Genomic DNA, 20,815 nt, shown 5'->3' on the forward strand with positions numbered 1-20,815 from the left:
GCGAGCTACACACCATGATATCAAGGAGTAGGGGGCATGTAGAACTTAGTTTTCTATATATAAGCTTGGCTGATTTTAATTTTTGTTCTGGGGAAAATGTAAAGGGCCTCACAAGACACCATGGCACCCTGCACCCGAGGCTCTAAAATGCAAATTTAACCATATTTTAAGCAGAAGTCTTAAGCACCAGCTTAAACTGGCTCCTAATAATCACAATTCAACAGAGAAAGGGTTTTGTTTTCCCAGAGAAGCCATCCTGGACTTCAATATGCTGACAGAGTAAGAAATATTCATTATCCTCTGAGTGCATTAAGACATGAAAGGAAACTGAGGAAAGAAAAGGATGAGGTTTTAGATTGGGTTAGATAAACTTCCCACCTTTGAACCTGGTAGACCAGTGTTGCCTCTTTCTCCCTGAAACAGAGACATAGTAGGGCTCAGATATTACAGTGAACAATAGCTGCAAGGATTTTAAACATACATGTTTATACTTTCCTTACAAAAAAGAGAAACTAAATGTGGTAAAATGCGTAGTAAAAACACAGTGTATTTTTGGTAAAGTGATGCTCAGCATACATTTGTGAATTGGTTCTGGGGGTTTAATCTCCCAGTTGCCACCCACATCTCAACAGTTTCTGGTCACCACACATTATTTTGCTGAGCATCTACCAAGCCACACGCCTGAACTTTCATTTTGATGTCTGAAATCAGCACATGGTAACATTCCCCAGATCTAGCAATGCAACCATGGCCTTATGCCTCTGCAAAGGACTCACCATGTTCCTTCAAAACAGTTAACTCGGTTTCCCCCACACTACTGCTCTCTCCATCTACCCAGCCCACTGTGTAATGCGCCATTTCACCTTTGGGACTGATTCCCACTGTTCCACTTAGCTCTAAGTGGACATGGTTCCTCAATTTCATCGCAGACAGAGAATATGCAATTTTGTTTACTTCATTTGAGATAGAGAATACAAGCAGGAATAAATCATTAAGGAGCTACAGCCATTGCTTCAAATGTTATGCTTATGCTTGCTGCTTTTTAGGGGTGCTTATATTCATGAGTGCATGAAGACTCTAGACTGTTTTTTAATGAAAACAGTTTTTCATAATAATAAAAGTGAAAGCAAAATTTGGATCTATGCTTACTTGCTGGGAAAGAGAGAAAACTGATCGCAGCAGGTCCTCTCTGACAGCTGTACTACTGTGGGATATTTGAATGGTGAAGGCTGCATGAAAGAGAACGATACCTTCAACTCCTCGTGATGCATTAGCTCTTGGTTTTTGCAAGTGGGTGGTTGTTGTATTTTGCCACTGTTGCCTAGTGAAGTAATTTATAATCATGAAAAGTGGGTGTAGAATTCATACCCATGAGAATGATAGTGTATTATAACCACTTTATATTAATTTTGCCCTAGTATACCTGATTTTGTAAGATGTCAGGCAATATGTTCCTTTCTGTTTCTCCTGTATCTTGGGAATCAGTGACAAGACTCAACAACTAAAACATTAGTGTAGGTGATGGTGAAGTCTCTTGGCTGAGGTTTATGACTATTTTCTCAGTCCCGGTCCAGTTCCTGAATCCTAGGAATCATGCTACCTCCATTTCTGAAGTGTTTGTAAAGCAGCATTTCTTAGAAACAAAATTTCTAGCTAAGGGCAGAGAACAAGTTCTTAACAAAAAATCTATTTTCAGCATGGAGACTCGGCACCTCTCATGTGCACAGAGAGGCATCATGTGAGAGCACATCTATTCTTGCCAGTCCTTTGCAGCATCACTCATCAACACGTGTTGCGCAAATTTTCATTTTTTCACTCGTAAGTAATGTGCTCCAGCATTAACAGGAGTAGTACTCGATGGAGGGGCTTTTTCAGCCTTACAAGCTGAGCTCCATAGACTCTAGACATAGGGGGCTGGTCAGATCTTTGATGGCTATTGTCCTAGGAATCAGCTGCAGTTATTGCTGGCAGTGAGTAGTCAGTGATTGTTGCTGTGTGTGAGTTCAGGTGTAAATTTTAGGGGAACAGGAGGGGGGCCCCCACCTACTGTCTTCCATTTCCTGCTCTCTCAATGCTAATGTCATTTCCCAGGGTAATGAAGACTTTGAATTTCTTTAACTTCACGTTAAAGTGCTGAAAAGGTGTTGTCATGCTGTACTTTTAACCTGAACAGTACTCAAGCTTTATGTAGGAATAGGAAAAGCCTCTTCCTGTCTAAGGTCCCATTCTGAGAATCTGCCCTTTTCTTCTCTGGTTTTTCATCTCTCCATTTTTTCCTCATGGGTTACATAACCAATAGCAGCATCAAAGTGGAAAAATTCAGTAACTACTGAGCTCAAATCCAAGCCAAGGCAAAGTAGTCATGACACCTCCCTTCTTGCTCCCAACACCTTCCAGAATGTTTTCCTATCAATTTCTAGGATCATGCCAGAACATCTCCTCCTGCAGATTTCTCTTTCAACAGTTTACATGTAATCTCTGGGAAACCAGACTGATGTATAAGTGACCAAAAAAGAGAAATTGCCAAATGTTAAACACAAATGCCATGGTGTGTAATGGCCCGTCTAGGATTTATTCATTGCTCTGGTGTGAATATGAAATAATTCTAATAATAAACATTCTGGGTAGATACTCAGTGTAAATGGGAAAAAAACTTGTCTAATACTTAATTAGTATACAAATATTAAACAGAAGATGTTTTGTTCAGGCAAATTCTGGGAATATAGAAATAAAAAAATATAAAAAATACATGCCAAAGCCAAATAGATTATTTTTCAAGTGTTTGTACCTTTGGTCCTAATGGTCCACGCTGTCCTTGTCTTCCTGTAGAACCCTATAAAAACACAGTGAATTTACTGGTAAATCTGTGTAGTATTTCCTAATAATTTTTGTCAGAAAAAAACCTAATTCACAACCACAACTGTTACAAAAACAATGTTTTTGTAACAGTATCAACAGAGAGTAATAAAATACAAGCATTGTTTTAGGGTGGTTGTTCTGACAAATACTGCCTTGCTTTATGTTATCATGCAAATATCTAAAGATTTCTTCTTACGAAGACAACTTTAGTGTTGTCACTGAATACTTCACATATTTTTAGAAAATATTAGAAATAAAGTTATTCAATCACATTTGTTGCAATTGCTTACAATTTTTTGAATTTGCTTTCTTGGCTAAAATTAACGTATGTTACCAGTTTAGAGGTAACACAGTCTTGCTTGGTTTAAAAGCAGTTTCCCAAAAGGTTTGTTTCAAAAAACATTTGGAAATGCAAATTCCTATCATGTCTCTGTATGGTGACATCAGTTGTAAAGTACAATTATGACTCTTTGATGGTAAAATGGACAACAGTTCATTATTGATCACTTTCAAAAGTTGAATAGAAGAAAAAAGGAATTCAGCAAAGTGATTGAGTTGTCTTTATCTGGAATACAAAGGCACTAATAAATGCTAAATAACGCTAAAACACAAACAAAACTTTACACTGATCTGTGGAAGAAAGAGAATAGAAACCCTGGAAATGAGAGCTGAGCCCACAGACAAAATAAATTTGATACTTCTACTTCAAAACATAACAACTATTTTCTGATAAAAGATGAATAAAAATTTCAACAGGTACAAATATAGTGCCAATAAATGTAATTTATTTCATACACATAGTTATAATAAATGTAATATATTTCCTGGCAGATGCTTTGAGTTGCAACCCTGTTAGAAGCAGATACTCTGTTTTCACCCGAACTCAACTGGGGACTCTGGAGTTCTCATGGGTGTAAGTGGCTCATAATGCAGTTCCAGTTAGTACATAAAAGCATTTTCATGATTACAACAAAATTCTTATTTACCTTTTTTACTGACTCAAACTTTGCAGACTAATTGAGCAGTGATAGGAAAATTTTTTTCAACTGCAACAAGACATTTTTTGAATATTTATAGCTGAGTCACTTGGAAACAAAGCCTGTTACAAAACCAAAAATGAGAGTAAGGCTGTCATTAAAGCAGGTCAGAATAGGGAATTTTGGCCCTGGTTTTGGACATTAGCTTGTTTCAGCTAACAAATTCAATTCTTATTTTTGCAACTTATTTTGTGCCACTTTTTAGTATCCAGGAAAAGGTATAAAAGGGGTCAAAGGTCTCTAAGCTATTAAACTGAGTCAGCTATAACTTCAGTGATTCATGATTATTAGTACCTTAAACCAACACAGCAGAGAGCTGCTCAAAGTCACTCCTGTCCCCAGTGTTCAGTTAGTTTCTGATGACTCATGGAATCATAGAAATAGGGTTATACAGGGCCTGTGGAGGCCATCTAATCCAATCATCCCCTCAAAGTAGAACTGTCACCAGCTCTAGATCAGATCAGTGTCTCTGTCCAGCAAAGTCCTGATAACTTCCAACAACAGGTCTTCTGCAAATTGCTCCAGTTCTGCACCAACCTCCTAATGAACAGGCTTCTCGTAAGTCTCAGCCTGAACATCTCAAGCTGTGAATTGTGACCACTGTCCCTTGTTGCACCATCTGACACTACAAGGAACAGTTTGGCTTCACCATATTTGCAGTTGCCCCTCAGAGACTTGTCAGCAGCTATCGGATCATGCCTTGGTCTCCCTTTTTGCCAGACTAAACTGGAGCTCCTTCAGTCTCTCCTCATTGGTCATGGACTTTAGGTCCCATGTCCTCTGTACAGGTCTCTGCTGGACTGTGTTCTCCACATCCTTCTTGTAGTGAGTAGAAGAAAATGGCTTTGGTACTTCAATGCAGCCTCGCTAGCCCTGAGGGAAGGCCTGTAACAATAACATCTCTACATCTTTATCTTTCTGATACCTTCCAGTACAGGGTTTGCCTTATTTGCAATGATTGTGCACTGTTGCCTACTGTTCAGTCTGTCATCTATCACAACCCAAGGTCAGCAGCAGCAGCACTTTCTCCAAACTTGGACAACAAGAGCCATCCTTACAAATCTATGCTTTGAAAGTTCAAACATTTCTTTTGGAGCGAGCACAGGGGCAGGACAGCTGAAAACCAAACTAGAACAGTGCAGACAGTTCTGTAAGGGAAATGCTGGATAATTGCCTGCTTTGGGAAAGGCATCATAGGCTGCAGTTTTGATGATATTGCTAAGAATGAAAGTAAATCCAAATGATCTGTAGGCACTGATGCATTATATTCCCATATTCCCTACTTGATTATTTAAAGTGTCCCATGCTAGCAAAAAATGTCCTGAGACACAGTGATGGAGGAAAAAAAGCATCTCTTTTTCTATGACATTTATCCACACTACTGGGAACAATTTTTTAGTTTCAAAGTGGCATGTCAAATTATGCACATTTGATTGTCAAACTACAACATTTCAGTTTCATTTTCATATACGTAATTCATCTTCATATGCAAGAAGGGAATCTATTGGGGTAAAAAAAGAAATAGAGAGCTAGATAATATCATCCCCCTATATCATCCTTTAATAGCTCAAAAATATACCAGAGTAGAATCTAAAAATCATTAGCTAATGAGGTATCAGAGAAATACTATTCATATTCTTTGGAGGACATAGTTGTTGTAATACCATTCTAGAGCAAGTGAATCCGGTCCAGTGTAGAAAGGAGGACATTTTTGTCTTGAAAAAATCTCTCAACAACCCAACAACAAACTACACTCCCTTCCCCCAAAAATCCACTTACCTTTGGCCTCTTTGATCCTGGAATTCTGGATTCACTTAACAGGCTACCTGATCCTTCCATGTCCTAATGGAAGAGAAAAAATGCTACAGAATTTAAGAATTTAAAATTTTGTAACTGCTCTGTTTTCTGGAGTCCTGTAAAAACCAGAAACATATATTTTTATCTTTTCTCATTAACCTTTTTTTTTGACCAATGGATGATGTTCTTGAGATAGGCTCCACTCAGATGTGATAAACCCATATTGATCTTCCTTACAGAAACTCTGTTCTTTACTATCTTGCCAATTTGACACCATTTCTCCAGCACTTCAGGCTGCACAGCACCAGGCAGAAGTGAGACAACATCACATTTTTAAGTATGTACTATGTTTAAGCATTCTGTAGCAGTATTTTTCTGTTTAGCATTTGCCTACCACCCAGCTACAGAAACACCATAGTAAGGGTTACAGAACTGACTTATGGTCAGAAGAAATTGCAGACTGTTTGGTAAGAGCAGCAATAATTTTTCACAAATGAAGATCCTTCCTAATTGAATGCTGAACTCCTGTCTAAAATACAGCTTACTGAAATTGAGCAGAAAAAAAATGTTCCATCACAAAATTGTACAATTCATTATGTTGAAAGGGATCTCAGAGGCCATCTAGCCCAACCTTCTATTGAAAGCAGTGTCAACATTAAATTCAAATCAGGTTGTTTAGGGCTTTGTCTCCTCAGGCCTTGGAACTTTCCAGGGATGGAGACTTAAGCCTTCTCCAGACTGAGCAAGCTTGGTTCCCTAGGAATTTCCTTATAAGTCATCTGCTCCAGCACACTGTCCATTGCCATGACCTTCTGTTGAATTCAGAAAGAAGTCTGTGTAGTGGGAGTCTTTGAGAGCAGCATCCATATTTCTGTGGAGATTTTCTAGTAGTTTTAAAGGAAACTACACAGAAAGCAGCAACCTCCCTCCAGCTTTCATTGTTTTTGACATTCCAGATCCATGGCAGAAGCAGGAGCTGCCAGTTGCAAAGCAGCAAAGAAGTAAAGTTGCAGGCTGCCATAATTACCTGTTTCACTCCCAGCACCATCCCTGTCATGCTCCTATCCCTTGTCTTATGCCTAGTCTAGACTTGTCTAGATGTGCTTCAAAACATCTGGATGAACCATGCCAGCAGGAAACTGTTCACTTGCTTTTAGCCACAGTTTTAATTGCAGCTGTGCTGGCTTAATTTTTGCCTTTTTCTGAAAAGAGAAAATATTAATCTTTCTTTGTTCCACTTCCTTGCTCAGAGCCATACAGCTTTCATTTTCAACATCAGTGCTATGTGTTGAATCCTCTCACTTTCCTTTACATCACTAAAATGGCAGAAAATACTCTACTTTTTGGGTGTGGGATCATTCTGGGATGGTTCTCTAAACTTTAAATAAATTAAATTGGCTTGCTGAAGAATTGATGGAATGCTGCTTGTTAGTGCATGTGAAGGGCAAGCATGTACCAGGAATGTCTGAGATGGGAAAAGGAACAGGAACAAAGCAGAATCTCCACCTCTTAGTGACCATGAGCCCTTGTATCAATTTGTCATGTTTAGAGGACCTGCACTCCTTGCCTACTTAGCTTTATGCTAGTTAGTGACTTGAAATGGCTAGGATTAGCGTAAGTGTGATGCACTCTGGAGACGGTGTAAGGGAAAGGGTGGGAGACCAATTAGATGAGCTTAAGCTGCTACTGAAGGACAGCCTAATGCCGAAGTTATGGAAAACATCAGCTGACCCGACTCCACTGAAAATGAGAGATCTAATTCTTTCGCCCTTTCTGCCAATTCCACAGGAGCAAGAGAAGCAGAAGGAATGCACAGCTGGAATCAAGTCCTTCCTTTTGGGGCCAAGGAAGACTTTTCACGTAATTTCACCTGAGACTGAATGTTATTCAGACTTTCATTCTGCTCCACCATCAGCCATCGATGTATCAAATATCAACAGAAAATGTCCTTATATTCTCTTTGTTAAACCAAACACTCACTGCTTAGGGTAAACCACAAATTGTGTTTCTGGGTCCTTTTCCTTGACTGCTCTGTGCCAGTCTGTTTTTCCCTTTAAGAGGGTGCTTGATGCCTGCTTTATATAACACCATCTCTTCTGACATCTGCATGTTTTTAATGGGTTTATCAGGTACCTTCTGCAGCTCAAACTGTTCTTTTGGCAAGCATAAGTGCCAGCAAACCCCATGCCATTTGGTTTTTGCACATAGCTGATCACAGATGCTAACAAGTGCTAACAGGAATGTTTTGCAGAAACAGTCTTACAGCAATAAACAGACTGCCAACCAAAAAGTAGTGTCACCCTAACAAACTGGCAGACCATGGTGATGCCTTAACAGATGGCAGGGGTGGGCATTCAAAAGATCAGCTAGAACTAGCAAGCCTGTTTACAGTAGTATTCCTCATAGTGAAATGACAAATATGCCAATTTTGCTTGGACTAGATGAAGTTCAAGATAAAGCCAGTTAAGATATTTTTACTGCAGTTAGAGCTGAGATCCTTCTGTGTTTGCATCCATAATTTTATTTTTTAATAGAACATTTTTCTTCTATGTAGAACAGCCCATGAGGTCAGAAATGACCAACATGTGTCTCTGTATTTACACTTTACACCATGCCATGCCTAAACTAAACTTGTGGCCTCATGAGTGACAGCATGGGAAATGTCATATCTTTAGGGGGGCCTGGAGTTCCATTTAATGAATACTGTCAGGTCTCTGTGTACATTTTGATTGCTGCTCTGAATTACTTACATAAGAAAAAGTGATAAAGAATTTTCCCTTGTAGTACAGTATTTGAGTATTTTATATTAGCAATGATATAAGCATCAAAAATAGCACTTGAACACTGTTACCACTAAATAGTTCAATGAATATTGCCCAAAGAAGTCAATTACTTCCATGGTCTAAGCATGGCCAATTTTATGGTCAAATGTAAAAGGAACTGTAGGCTACTCCTAGGCAAATTTCAATCTAGAAAAAATTATTCTCCCTGTCATAAATTCATCCTCAAATACTTGTAAAATTCACAGGTGATCACATTGTCCCTCCTCTGGAGGAAATATATTCATACCTACAACAAACTCCATATAGCAAAGTACCTCAAATCCCAAGCTATAGCTTAGTCCTGGCGGTCCAGGAGGTCCAGGCGGTCCAGGAGGCCCAGGAGGTCCTGGTGGTCCAGGTTTCCCAGGAGACCCAAGAGCACCGGCTTCTCCTTTGGGGCCTATTGATCCAGTGATTCCAGTATCACCCTAAAATAAAAAGTCAGTCTATTCATATACTAAATGTGCATAATTAATTAGATGCAAGTAAGTAGATCTATAGAATCCCAGAATGGTTTGGGTTGGAAAAGACTTTCAAGCTCATCTAGTTTCAATCCCCATGCCATGGGCAGGGACAGCTTCCACTAGACCAGGTTGCTCAAAGCCCTATCCAGCTTGGCCTTGGTCATCATGAAGATGATCGGTCACCTCTGATCATCACGGCCCTCTCCTGGATTTGCTCCAACAGTCTTTGTCATGCTGGGGGCCCCAGGGCTGGACACAGTACTCCAGGTGTGGTCTCATGAAAGCAGAGTGGAGAAGGAGTATCACCTCTCTCAACCTGTTGGCCAAGCTTCATAAGGAAGTATGTTGGCCAGTTGAGAAGCCAAGTTTGTTGACTTCATTAGGTTTCACAACAATAATCTTTTAGGCTTCTCATCCCTTATTCAGTAATGTCCTGTATCAGAGTGATACTGTCACTCTATAAAGACACTGTCTTTTTGTTACCTTTGGACCAACAGAACCAGGAAGACCTTGATCACCCTGTAAAAGAAAATCAATCCTAAATATTTGCAGTAAGAGCATTAGACAGGTAACAAAAACAAATTTATGATATTTTTCCTTAAAAATGCTACAGATTTCTGTGTTATTAATCTGATGTCCTTTACGTGAATGTCCTTTATTTGAAACACCAGATCTCATAGTTAAAAAGAAAACTATTTGTAATTCAGGAGTTATAATATTAACAGCTCTGGTCTGATATGCTGACAGAATGCAATATTGTATTTTAATTATTGCGCAGATTTTAAAGGTTTGGAACACACATAGTTAAGCATTGCAGGTCACATCCTCATGCTTCTGAACGCAAATGTCAAAATTCTTATGGGATATAAGAAGTGGAAACTGATCCCACACGTTGCCTAGGGCACCATTCCAAACACAGGATGTGATGAGTAGTGTGATTTTAAGGTTCCTCTGCAGCAATCAAGATTTTGCCAAGATTTGCTCTTATACACTTCACTTACATACTGGTTTTTTCCACTTCTAGTTCATTGAATAGACAGAAAGTCACAGCATGCTAATACCTCTTTTCCAAATTGCACTGAATCTAGTGGAATTAATTGTTATATTGGCAAGCTCCTGTCCTTACTCACTCAACAGAAATATTAATTTAGTAAGGTTTGAAAAAAATGAGTAAGCACCAGGAGTAAAATGATAGTTTTCTTCCAAAAGCAACGGCAAAACCCCATGTCAAATGTTACTCCAAGGAACAAACTGAATCTATTTTCAGTGCATCCTGCAGTTTCTCCCTGTAATCCTCCCTGGATTAATTAGTGACAATTATTAAAATAGATACTGTAATATAGATTAAATCAAAGTTTTCAGAAAAAAAATTAGAAGTAGAAATGTAAAAAATTCTATTATGCCAGTGTGCTTGGGATTGTATTGAGCAGATGCAAATATGTAGTACTTAATTTCTGATTGAACTTTTATCAAATTACACAATGCAGCAAAACACGCTTAGTGAGGTAAAACATTTGAGTTTTGTCCTTTTTTTGAGGATTATGCATTTTTGGAAAATTTACTGTCTCTTCCAATCACTTCCCTTTCCACATCAGTCTCTTCCTATAATATGCAATTCAGATTCAGTTTACTTCAGCTAGACTTCTTTCTATTCCTAGACTCCTTCATGTAAAACACATACCACTTATTACAATGGACACAGATTTTGGGTGCCTGCTTTGTAATATATATACTGCGTTTTCTGGATAGCTGCTAGTTCCCATGTGGGCTGAACTTTTAACAACCTCAGGCTTTTGAAATCACAACTCAGAACCTTCAGCCTTCAGAGACAAAAATAAATCAATATTCCGGCCATTTAAGTCTTGCTTTTTCATTTCTCTTACAGTATGTGAGCTTACAATGTACACTTGGGAATCTATTTTCAAGTTCTTGTGCATAAAGCGTCTTGTAGAAGCTCACTAGAGGATGAAATTGTCCTGTAGTCTTTGTCTCTGTTTTCTCCACATCCTTCTTGAAGTGGGGTGAAAAATATCGATTCAGTACTTAAAATGCAAACTTTGTAGCCTTCCATACTGGGTTTGCATGGCAAAATCTTGGTAATGGGCAGGCTACAGGCATGGCTTCTGTGACAAGATGCCAGAAGCGTTCCCTATGACAGAGCCAATGCCAACCGGCTCTAGGACAGACCCACCAGTGGCCAAGGCTGAGCCAATCAGTGATGGTGGAAGCACTTCTGGAATAACAGAGTTAAAGAGGGAAAAGAATTACTGCACAGGAGCAAATGCAGCCAGATTAGAGAGGAGTGAGAATACGCAAGAGGAACAGCCCTGCAGACATGAAGATCAGTGCAGAAGGAGGGGGAGGAGGTGCTCCAGGGGTTGGAACAGAGATTCCCCTGAAGCCCATGGTGAAGACAATGGTGAGACAGGCTGTGCCCCTGCAGCCCATGGAGGTCCACAGCAGAGCAGAGATCCACCTGCAGCCTGTGGAGGAGCCCTAGACTGGAGCAGGTGGATGTGCCTGAAGGGGGCTATGACCCCCTTCAGGAAGGAAGGGAAGCCCCCACTGGAAGCAGACTCCTGTCAGGACCTGTGATGCCATGTGGGACCCATGCTGGAGCAGCCTATTCCTGGAGGACTGTGTGTGGAAGGGACCTCTGCTGGAGCAGTTCATGAAGAACTGTGGCCTGTGGGAAGGAATCCTGTTGAAGAAGTTTTTGGAGGACTGTCTCCCGTGGGAGGGACACCATCCTAGAGCAGGGGAAGACTGTAAGGAGTCCTCGCTCCTGAGGAGGAAGCAGTGACAGAGCCAACATGTGATGAACTGACTGTAATCCCCATTCCCCATCCCTCTGCACTGGCTGGGGTGGAGGAGGTAGAGAGATTGGGAGTGAAGTTAAAGCTGGGAAGAAGGGAGAGGTTGAGGGAAGATGTTTTTAAGATATGGTTTTATTTCCATTATCTGATTCTGATCTTTTGATTGGCAATACATTAGATTAATTTCCCCACATTGAGTCTGTTTTGCCTGTGACAGTAATTTCTGGTTGATCTCAACACATGAGCCTTTCATCACATTCTCTCTGTCCATCTGGGCAGGGAAGTCATAGAGTGGCTTTGGTGGGTCCCTGGTGTCCAGCCAAAGTCAACCATTCCTTTGTCTCCTGTTCGCCACATTAAATGGTTTGAGCTCCTTCAGACTCTCCTCACCTGTCACATAACGTGCTGTCAGTCTGTGCCAGGCTGGATTATCTGGAGTTCTCTTTTTCCCCCTACAGACTCACCTGTCTGAGCCCAGTCATGAAGGGCTTTTTAGTGGCAAATCACAACAGAGTAGTTCATATTGCATTTTGAATACTGCATGCTGCAGAAAATGAGACAGTATCCAATAGGAAATTCTGGATTTTTGAAAATGCCTGTTGAGATGTGTTCTAATAAGCTGTTAGCCGCTGGATTCCAATAAAAAATGTGTTGCAGGGACAACTATTTATGATTTTTGCAGCCTAGAATTGACAAAGATTTTCCACTGAAGTAGGAGCAAGACAGACATTTAACTTACCTTTTCTCCCTTCCACCCTGGTGGGCCAACCACTCCATCACGACCAGGAGGACCTTGAGGACCCTGTGGATGATAGTGAATCTAAGGCAGGTGCCATTCGAGAGCCCAGTTTCTAGCACATGTATTTAAGTATTTTGGACCAACTGATGATACAGCATTATCAAAGACTAATGTGTAGCACCAGGTAGTACCTCACACCATTAAGTTTTAACACTTTTATTTCTTCTCTTTTGAGATTTTGGCTTTGCATCAAAACAGTATTTAGATGCATTTTAATAGAAAATTATATCAAACAATCATAAAATAGTAAATAAAAATAAAACCCAGCATGATGTGGATATAACGTTAGCATGCAAAATAATGGTGCTATCCAAGAAGGTTTTGACAACACTACAAAAGATGCAATGAGGTTGAAATCCCCAGGCATCTCAGTTATCCACACTTTTGGCAATATCAGTGCTAGATGAGACCCAGTTGAGAAAACCCTGATATTGACAAAATCAGAATGTGGCCAGGTAATCAAAGAATCATTAAAAGCAGTTGTGATACAGAGGGCATGGTGTCAAACAGGAGGCTTCTGTGTTGTCACTGGAAACAGAGAAGCCAGTAGGGTGACAGAGGTCTTGATTCACACAACTCTAGTGATACCCTAGCACGGGAACAATGAGGCTGGGTCTCACCTCTCCATGCAGGGGAGTGCTTGGTTTATTAAGACTCACTTTGTCAAGTGTCCCTAGGTTGCTGAGCCTGCAGGTGCATTCCTATACTTTTAAGAAAAGTACTCCTAAGAAGTTTTCCTGCAGAAAAAAAGGTGCTGCCACTTTGCTTTGGCTGATGGTGCTCAGATTGTTCATGATACCCCACTTTAATTTTGCCTTGAAAAATGTATATTAAATTCTCTACCCAATCTCCTGTGTTGTATCCATGACTTAGCATGCTTTTGAGTGAGTAGGCAGGCTGGGAAAAACTGTCTTCGTAAGGTCAATGAATCAATCAGTACAGGTATTGATGTCCAGCCCACAGTAACTACACATGCAGGAAAGGTAACAGTTACATGCTATTTTGCATGGCCTATATTTTTTAAATTGGGCTCTGAAAGCCTTTAATTAAATTTACAGGTATGTATTTGGGCCTTTGGGGATCTTTTATACATTTATTTATTCATTTGCTTTTGAGAAGGATGTAAATGGTTGCAGAAGCAGATAGAAAACATTGTTTTCCTCTGATGTTTTCAGAATCATCACAAAGGCTCACTTTTCCTGATGTCTTTATTTTTTCCTCCCTGCTTTTGCCCTTTGGATTCACTATATGTCACAGAGTAACTAATGGATTACTTTCAATATTAAAAAGATCAGAAACATTTTAAGTATGTTTCAAACATTTTCATATTGTATTTTGGCATAATTACATAAACAGAAGAAGATTAGAAGAGAGGTTGGTCTAACAACAATAATTGTTCTAAAGTTTACTGGCTACTTCCCCTATGCTGCTCAGCAATTTTAAGTTCTGTTGTGCTAAAATTGCTTATTACCTTTAGAGATTTTGGGATAGTTTCTCTTTTTAGCCAGCAGGCAACACTGGGAGATTTGTTATTCTCATTAGAGTATATTAATGCATTTGTGAGCTACCTCAAATGAAAAAATTACGATAGAAATTATCCTTATACAATGCCATGAGGCAATTTAACTTCATGTAGCATTTAGAAAATGTGTAATCAGGTCAATATCACATCAGTATCAGATGCAATGTGAAGCTCAAACATTTCCAAGGCATGTTTCTTAAGAGAAGAGATGTTACATCACAAAGTCCTTGATTTAGCAAGGACTTAAGCCTGTCTGCAACTTCAAGTAATTAGTTAGTCTTCTGAAATTAGAATTCACAGCTGAAGACCCTCAATAACAAAAATATTTCAACGTGTTACTAAATGAGGATTCCCATCCAAAAATTTCTTCTGGGAATAGATTTCACTTCATTTACCCAGAGACTGTGCAAATGTGTGCATATCTTTGTAGAGCAGGATGACAACGTCTTAGGTCATCTGAAATGGTGGGAATACGTGAGTCTGTACTGTTAATAGCTGGAGTTTTCCTTCAACAGCCTGAAGACTTGTCCTGGTCTGATTCTTCTGAAAACACACTTCAGTAGTCTGTTTAACATTTAACTTTTACTTTTTTAATTGATATGCCTCCCAGGAATTATCCTGAAAGTGGACAACAATTATTTCTGTTCCATCAGAGAATTGAGTGGCTACAAGTAATTAATGCCACGGCCTGTGAAATCCTAGATTACACAAGAGGGGTTACATTAATATTTAAAATAAAAGATTAGTCAATACATATTTCTCCATTTTCTTTGAATTCATTTTTACATTATTATTTTATGGCAAATTTTAGCAATATATCCTAGGCCATTCTAGTTACTTTATCTTCTAAAGACATATAAACAGCCATAGTCAGGAAAGTTGAAAGCATATTTTGAATTGCAAAGACACTATTATAGAGCACCTTTTAATCTAATACAGCACTATGTCAAATGCAGCAAATAAAGCATTAGGGTAACTGACTATTTTACAAGACTTGTCAATGGACTTTCTTAAAATTACAGTTGTAATCGTCAATACAATTAGACCTGTCTCGGATTCAAAAGGGAAAAAAAAACAACTGTTGGGAGCTTAACAGTTTAATGACATCTGATCAGCATTTCAGACTATTTTTTTAATTTAGAATGTCATCAGTAGGCGCAGAGAATAACGGATTTCACCAGCTTCCTATGCACGTGCTTCTTGAATCCCATATTAAAGATTTTCAGGTTCTTAATTTCTCTCTGCACAAAGGATGCTGTTTTCCACCTTGATGGCCAAACACTTCTTAGATATTGTATTAACTCCCAGCTTAGTTATCCTCAAAAAAAACCATGCCAAGGCAGCTGAGATGTAATGAGATCTCCTTTTTAACATCTGTCACCAATACATTTCTTTAATATATGCTAATTACACCTTGTCAGATACAGTAATGGTGACCTACTTTGAAGGTAGTGTGAGTACAACTGCTACTGGCAGATGGTTGATAGGGAATAAGGGAACCATATTACTAAATATACAGAATCACAGATTATTCTGAGTCGGGACCCACAAGGATCATCAGGTCCAACTCTTAAGTGGACAGCCAGGGATTAAATGCGCAACCTTGGCATTATTAGCACCATGCTCTAACTAACTGAGCTAATCTATTAGTTCCAGAGAGGATTCCCAGAGCTGATCAATGCTAAAAAATTGGTTTTCTTCACTGAAAAACCATTTTACTGAGGATTTATTAACAAATAGGTAACACTCAAACCTTAGCAACCTTTTTACAATAGAATTATATTTCACATGTCCACAGGAATAAGTGCTTCTACCTAGCTAAAGAAAAGGGAGTTCCTGAAAGAGGAAAATTCAATTTACTCTACAAATTCCCTGCAGCTTATGCAGTGTTGGTAAAAGCATTCTTACTTTTTACTTATTCTGGTCCAGATTACCAGTATCCATGTGCCAAATGTACATGCTGCTGAGAAGTAATGTGCTTTGGATAACAAGACTTTTCTTTTTGTGCAAAATTTGAATAAAATCCAACATCTTAAATTAAAAATATTCTGCAATTTTTTAAAGAATTACATAGACTGTCAGCCTTAGAACTTAGTGTTGCAGGACAGAAACAACATCATGTATGGGTACTCACTTCAGGGCCTGGTTCCCCAGAAGCTCCATCTTCCCCTGGTGACCCAGGAGGTCCTACACCTGAATCAGGTGCTGGCTTTCCTGGAAGACCAGGCAGTCCTGGAGGGCCTGGTGGCCCAGGAAGACCCTGGATAAATCAGCAGCACTGTTAGAAACTACCCTAACCAGGTTCATTTGTATATACACGGAACAGGAAAAAGCTCACATATGATGTTCAGGTACATAAAACTCTCAGTTTGGGTTTCCACCCCACTTTTTCTTCATTAAGAACCAATTTCAGTTTCACATACACACTCCTTTCGTAGGGTCACACTGATCTCCTATGGCAAATATGGGTGCCGAAAGAAATGAGGCTGCACACCACACAGAATTTGATTTTGGGATTTGTCCACCGATCTTTTACAGCATTCCCCTTTTATTCATGTTCTCTTATAAACAGTACCTAGTGTTTGTCTTTTAGTTAATTGGAATTCCTAGGATCATCCTAAACTGGTGTTTTGACCCTCCCTCCACATCATATTTGACTGTATTCAGCCACGGGAAAAACACGCAGAGCATGAAGGCCATAAAGCGGTGTTCTCTTTGAGAACACAGAACTCTCTTTATCAAAAACACCAGTCAAGGTCAAAACGCTCCTTTTTGATCCTAATTAACTGAATGCAGGTGCTGCTGACTTAACTTGTTCCCGCACCTCCCTCACCCTTGTTCTCTGAATTGTACCACTTCATGGCATGCATTGGCAAGCAGGAAATTGAAAACCAAAAAAATTTGTATCAGAGGGAAGTGGTTAGTTTTTTCTCAACTACCATTTCAAAGGTTTTCTCCATGCTGTTTTTGGAGCACTAAGAATCTCTACTCATGGTCAAGGGCTTAGTGCTGTAAAAATGGCCTCTACTCTGAAGATCTATCCTCCATAGACATGAGCAGATGTAATTAAATTGAATCAAATGAATGAAATGTTACTTTAGGAGAAGTAGTGCGTTTGCAAATATTCTCTCTCATGCAATTCTATCCTTGTTGCTGCTTGCACTAGCAGGCAAACACGTAAAGTTGGAAATTTTGGGCCATGTCACTGAAAGTCAAAAAATCTTTAATTCTGACTTAAGGTCATCTAAGGGATTCTGTTAGGAAGAGGGTCATCTTGGACTTTCAGTACAGTTAACAGAGCTTTCCAAGCACTCACCTGTCTCATTACCTACATAGGGCATCTAAAGAACCTCCTAAATCAGGCATGATAACTAACTTTCAGCTTTTGGCAATTGTGTTCTGAAGAGCCTTGAGAATAAGGTATTGAGCAAAACAAGAAAGGAAAGAAAAGAAACAGAAGGCTTGAGGCAGAAACCAGTCTGAGAGAATGAAAAATATCACTAGCTCTGTTGCAAAGGAAAGGCCTCAGTATGCTATAGCATTCTGGAGTTCATTGGAAACACAATGAACTCAGAAAGCTGAGGTATTACTGATGTTCAGTTTGTCAGGAAGCTGCACTGTAAAGCATTTCATACAGACACACTCATTTGTTTAGAACAGGTACTCCAAATTCAAAAAAGCAAAGAATAGTATTACCTTCCAGTGACTAAAGGGGGCTAACAAGAGAGCAGGAGAGGGACTATTTACAAGGGCATGGACTGATAGGACAAGGCAGAGATGGCTTCAAACTGACAGAGAGTAGGTTTAGAATAGATATTAGGAAGAAATTTTTTACTGTGAGGGAGGTGAGGCACTGGAACAGGTTGCCCAGAGAAGCTGTGAATGTCCGATCCCTGGCAGTGTTCAAGACCAGGTTGGATGGGGTTTTTAGCAACCTGGTCTAGTGGAAGGTATCCCTGCCCATAGCAGAGGGGTTGGAACAAGATGACATTTAATATCCCAATCCAGTCCAAGTCTTTCTACGATTCTATGGATCTATGGTTGCCACCTCTCTCCTCTTTACTGTCTTCTCAGAATCAGATTAAAAGCATTTTCTCATTTTTAAAAGTCCTCTTGCTGTTATTTCTTTGTTGTCCTCCTCCTTCTTTCTCATACTTCTTCCCCACTCACATACATTAAGGCCTTTTCAGATCTTGAAATGAAACCCTACAAATCCTTTCTGGATGCTGTAAATTAAGCATGTTCAAAATTTACATTTTGAAATTGCCCTTATATGATCTGGAGGAGTAAAATAAAGCTCTTTACTATGTTAATGAGAAATACCAACATATACTTACAATTAAAATCTCAGTGTCTCTGTCATTATCTCCAGAACCTGATTCTTCGGGTTCCAGTCTATTCTGAAATTAGGAGAATTCCCTTTTAAAATATTGCTTCTAAAGGTGACAAATGAAAATATCACTTGACAATTACTGGAAATACAGCTATAGTCGATATCCTTGCAGCAGTCTGCCACTGGTGAAATAAATTATAATACAACAAACACATTTCAGTCACATTTCTGGTGTTTCATACCATCTTATTTTGCAGACACTGAGCACTATATTTACCTGCAGATGCTCTATGAGCACAGTGACAACCATCCCGCAGGACACACATGCTATATGACTAAGTGAACTGAAGATGAAGCAATATCTCAGACAAATTTTAACTTCAGAAAGATACCTGTCAAGATTAAAAATATCCCAAAACACATACCTAACAAATAACCACTGTTTCCTAGAACGTGCCTATTGGTTAAAAAGCCAGATTCTAAGATTCTCACAACTGGAATCAAAAGAGGCATTTTATAAGGAAAAATTAATATACTGAAGCTTTTTCTAAAGTATTTTGTTAAAAAACACTTTAGTGTTTAGTTCTTGATGAGTTTCATAGCTGTGTATGTTTTGCAAACTAAAAACCAAAGCACAGAGAGAACTACTACCTGAATCTGTTATTGTAGTACAAAAGCTAATGTTTCAAAAGTCTGGGAGTTAAGGATGCACTGAGACTTCCTCCACTCCAGAATTAAAGGCCTTGAAACTTGGTATCACAGAGAACAAAAAAGTTAAGGTGAACACCAGGACCTGGTGTTCACTGTTACATTTATAGAAGTGGCCTTTGACTAGGTAAAGCTGTTGGATTGGAGCACCTTGTCCTAGGGATCTGTTGCTGCCTTGCTAGTCTCTTGAAGTCAGAGAATGCTGGGTTTTACAGTATGCACACACCTTAATCAGGTGCTTATTTGCACTTCTGCATGACTGTTTTAGAAAACATTATCTATGGCAGTCAGGCTACTTTCCCAGTGAAAACCTATTTAGTTCTGGATTCCTCTGTGGCAAGCTGAGCTCATTGACAGAGATCCTCAAATACTTACTAATCCTCTGGAAGGAGCAGATGGTCCTGCTGGTCCTGGTAGTCCGGGGGGTCCTGGCAATCCTTCACCAGGATCACCCTGAAACGGGAATTAAGATAAACCAGCAAGGATTTAACCATATAAATACTATAAGCATTAGCTACAATCTGTGTGGATTTCCAGTCACAAGAAACAACAAAAGCGACTGCTTAGATGCTATGAGCAGGGTTGAACTTTGTTCATTTCTAAGATAAGCTCTCAAGAAACGTGATCTTTGCATTGGCAAAGAAAGAAAGATCTCTTCCTTTTTTTAGCTTCTGCAATGAATTTGCAAATGTACAAGCAGCATTGACAGCATTAGACAGTGTATATATCTTGCCAGAATAAAGTTTTACTGTGGAACTTGCATTTTTAGGATACAAATAAATACATGTGTGGTCACACCACAGATCTGTAATGCTTTTTCCAATACCACTGCATCATGATTTTTTTCCTATATATTGATCTTTATCTAGTGTCAACACAATGAAAGACACTGTTCAGATATGTGTCATTTTCTTTTATAATTAGTACCATCTCTTCTACTTTAGCTTTCTTACATCACCTCTGACATTTTGCTGAGGTTAGTTTGAACTGCTTCAGCTTAAGATGTTTGTGAATTTTAATAATTTTTCTGCCCAAGTCCAGTATTTTTCACTGGAGTCAAGAGTTGAGGTTCTGCCTCTACTGATCTATGCTTTCCCCTCTAACCTGCCAGTTTACTATCTGAGATTATGAGCATTTTAACTGTGTTTTTTAGATTCACATATTCAGTTACATAGCAGGAAACACTGACTTTTACCTGCCTCTTGGTCACTTGCTCTTTATTAATTAGACAATTAATTAGATAAATGTATTCATTCAGTTCTTTGTTCCCTGTGGCTTTGTCAAATGGTTCCTATAGTGATACTTCAGTCATGTCCACAGAGAATGTGTTTAATTCATTTGGGGCTATTTTTACTGTCTGCCAGTGTGTTATTTTACAGATGCTCTTCATTAATTTTAACATATACTTTGCTTTTCCAGTGATTATTACATTAGCTTCTGTCAGTTTTTGGTGTTTATTTTCATGCAATTTCTTCCACTTTGTGTGTGGAAGACAAAAAATCCCCAGCTCTCACATTTGGATCACAGCCATTGTTTTGGAAGCCTAACCGCAGCCATTCCCTCTATAAGGAGCATCTCATGGATGTATCTCTGTGCAGAACATGGACCATAGTGGAAAAGTGACAACCAGCTGCCCACTCTCCACTGATATGTAGCAC

At 39.2% G+C, this 20,815-nt stretch overlaps 1 protein-coding gene across 4 annotated transcripts in view; it reads right to left on the reverse strand.

The window, feature by feature from the left end:
• The window catches only part of LOC135419770 (collagen alpha-1(XV) chain-like), a 126,292-nt gene that overhangs the window by 44,836 nt on the left and 60,641 nt on the right, over positions 1–20,815 (reverse strand). For all 4 annotated transcript variants that reach the window (XM_064666583.1, XM_064666575.1, XM_064666604.1 and 1 more), the window contains 9 exons: positions 19,533–19,610; positions 18,454–18,516; positions 16,251–16,376; positions 12,535–12,597; positions 9,463–9,498; positions 8,791–8,943; positions 5,676–5,738; positions 2,789–2,833; positions 379–414 (listed from right to left, as the gene is read on the reverse strand). In XM_064666583.1, the coding sequence (XP_064522653.1) occupies positions 379–414; positions 2,789–2,833; positions 5,676–5,738; positions 8,791–8,943; positions 9,463–9,498; positions 12,535–12,597; positions 16,251–16,376; positions 18,454–18,516; positions 19,533–19,610 (663 nt within the window). The remainder of the gene's footprint in view (positions 1–378; positions 415–2,788; positions 2,834–5,675; positions 5,739–8,790; positions 8,944–9,462; positions 9,499–12,534; positions 12,598–16,250; positions 16,377–18,453; positions 18,517–19,532; positions 19,611–20,815) is intronic.

The sequence above is a fragment of the Pseudopipra pipra genome, chromosome 1, assembly GCF_036250125.1.
Source record: "Pseudopipra pipra isolate bDixPip1 chromosome 1, bDixPip1.hap1, whole genome shotgun sequence".
NCBI classification, from domain to species: domain Eukaryota; kingdom Metazoa; phylum Chordata; class Aves; order Passeriformes; family Pipridae; genus Pseudopipra; species Pseudopipra pipra.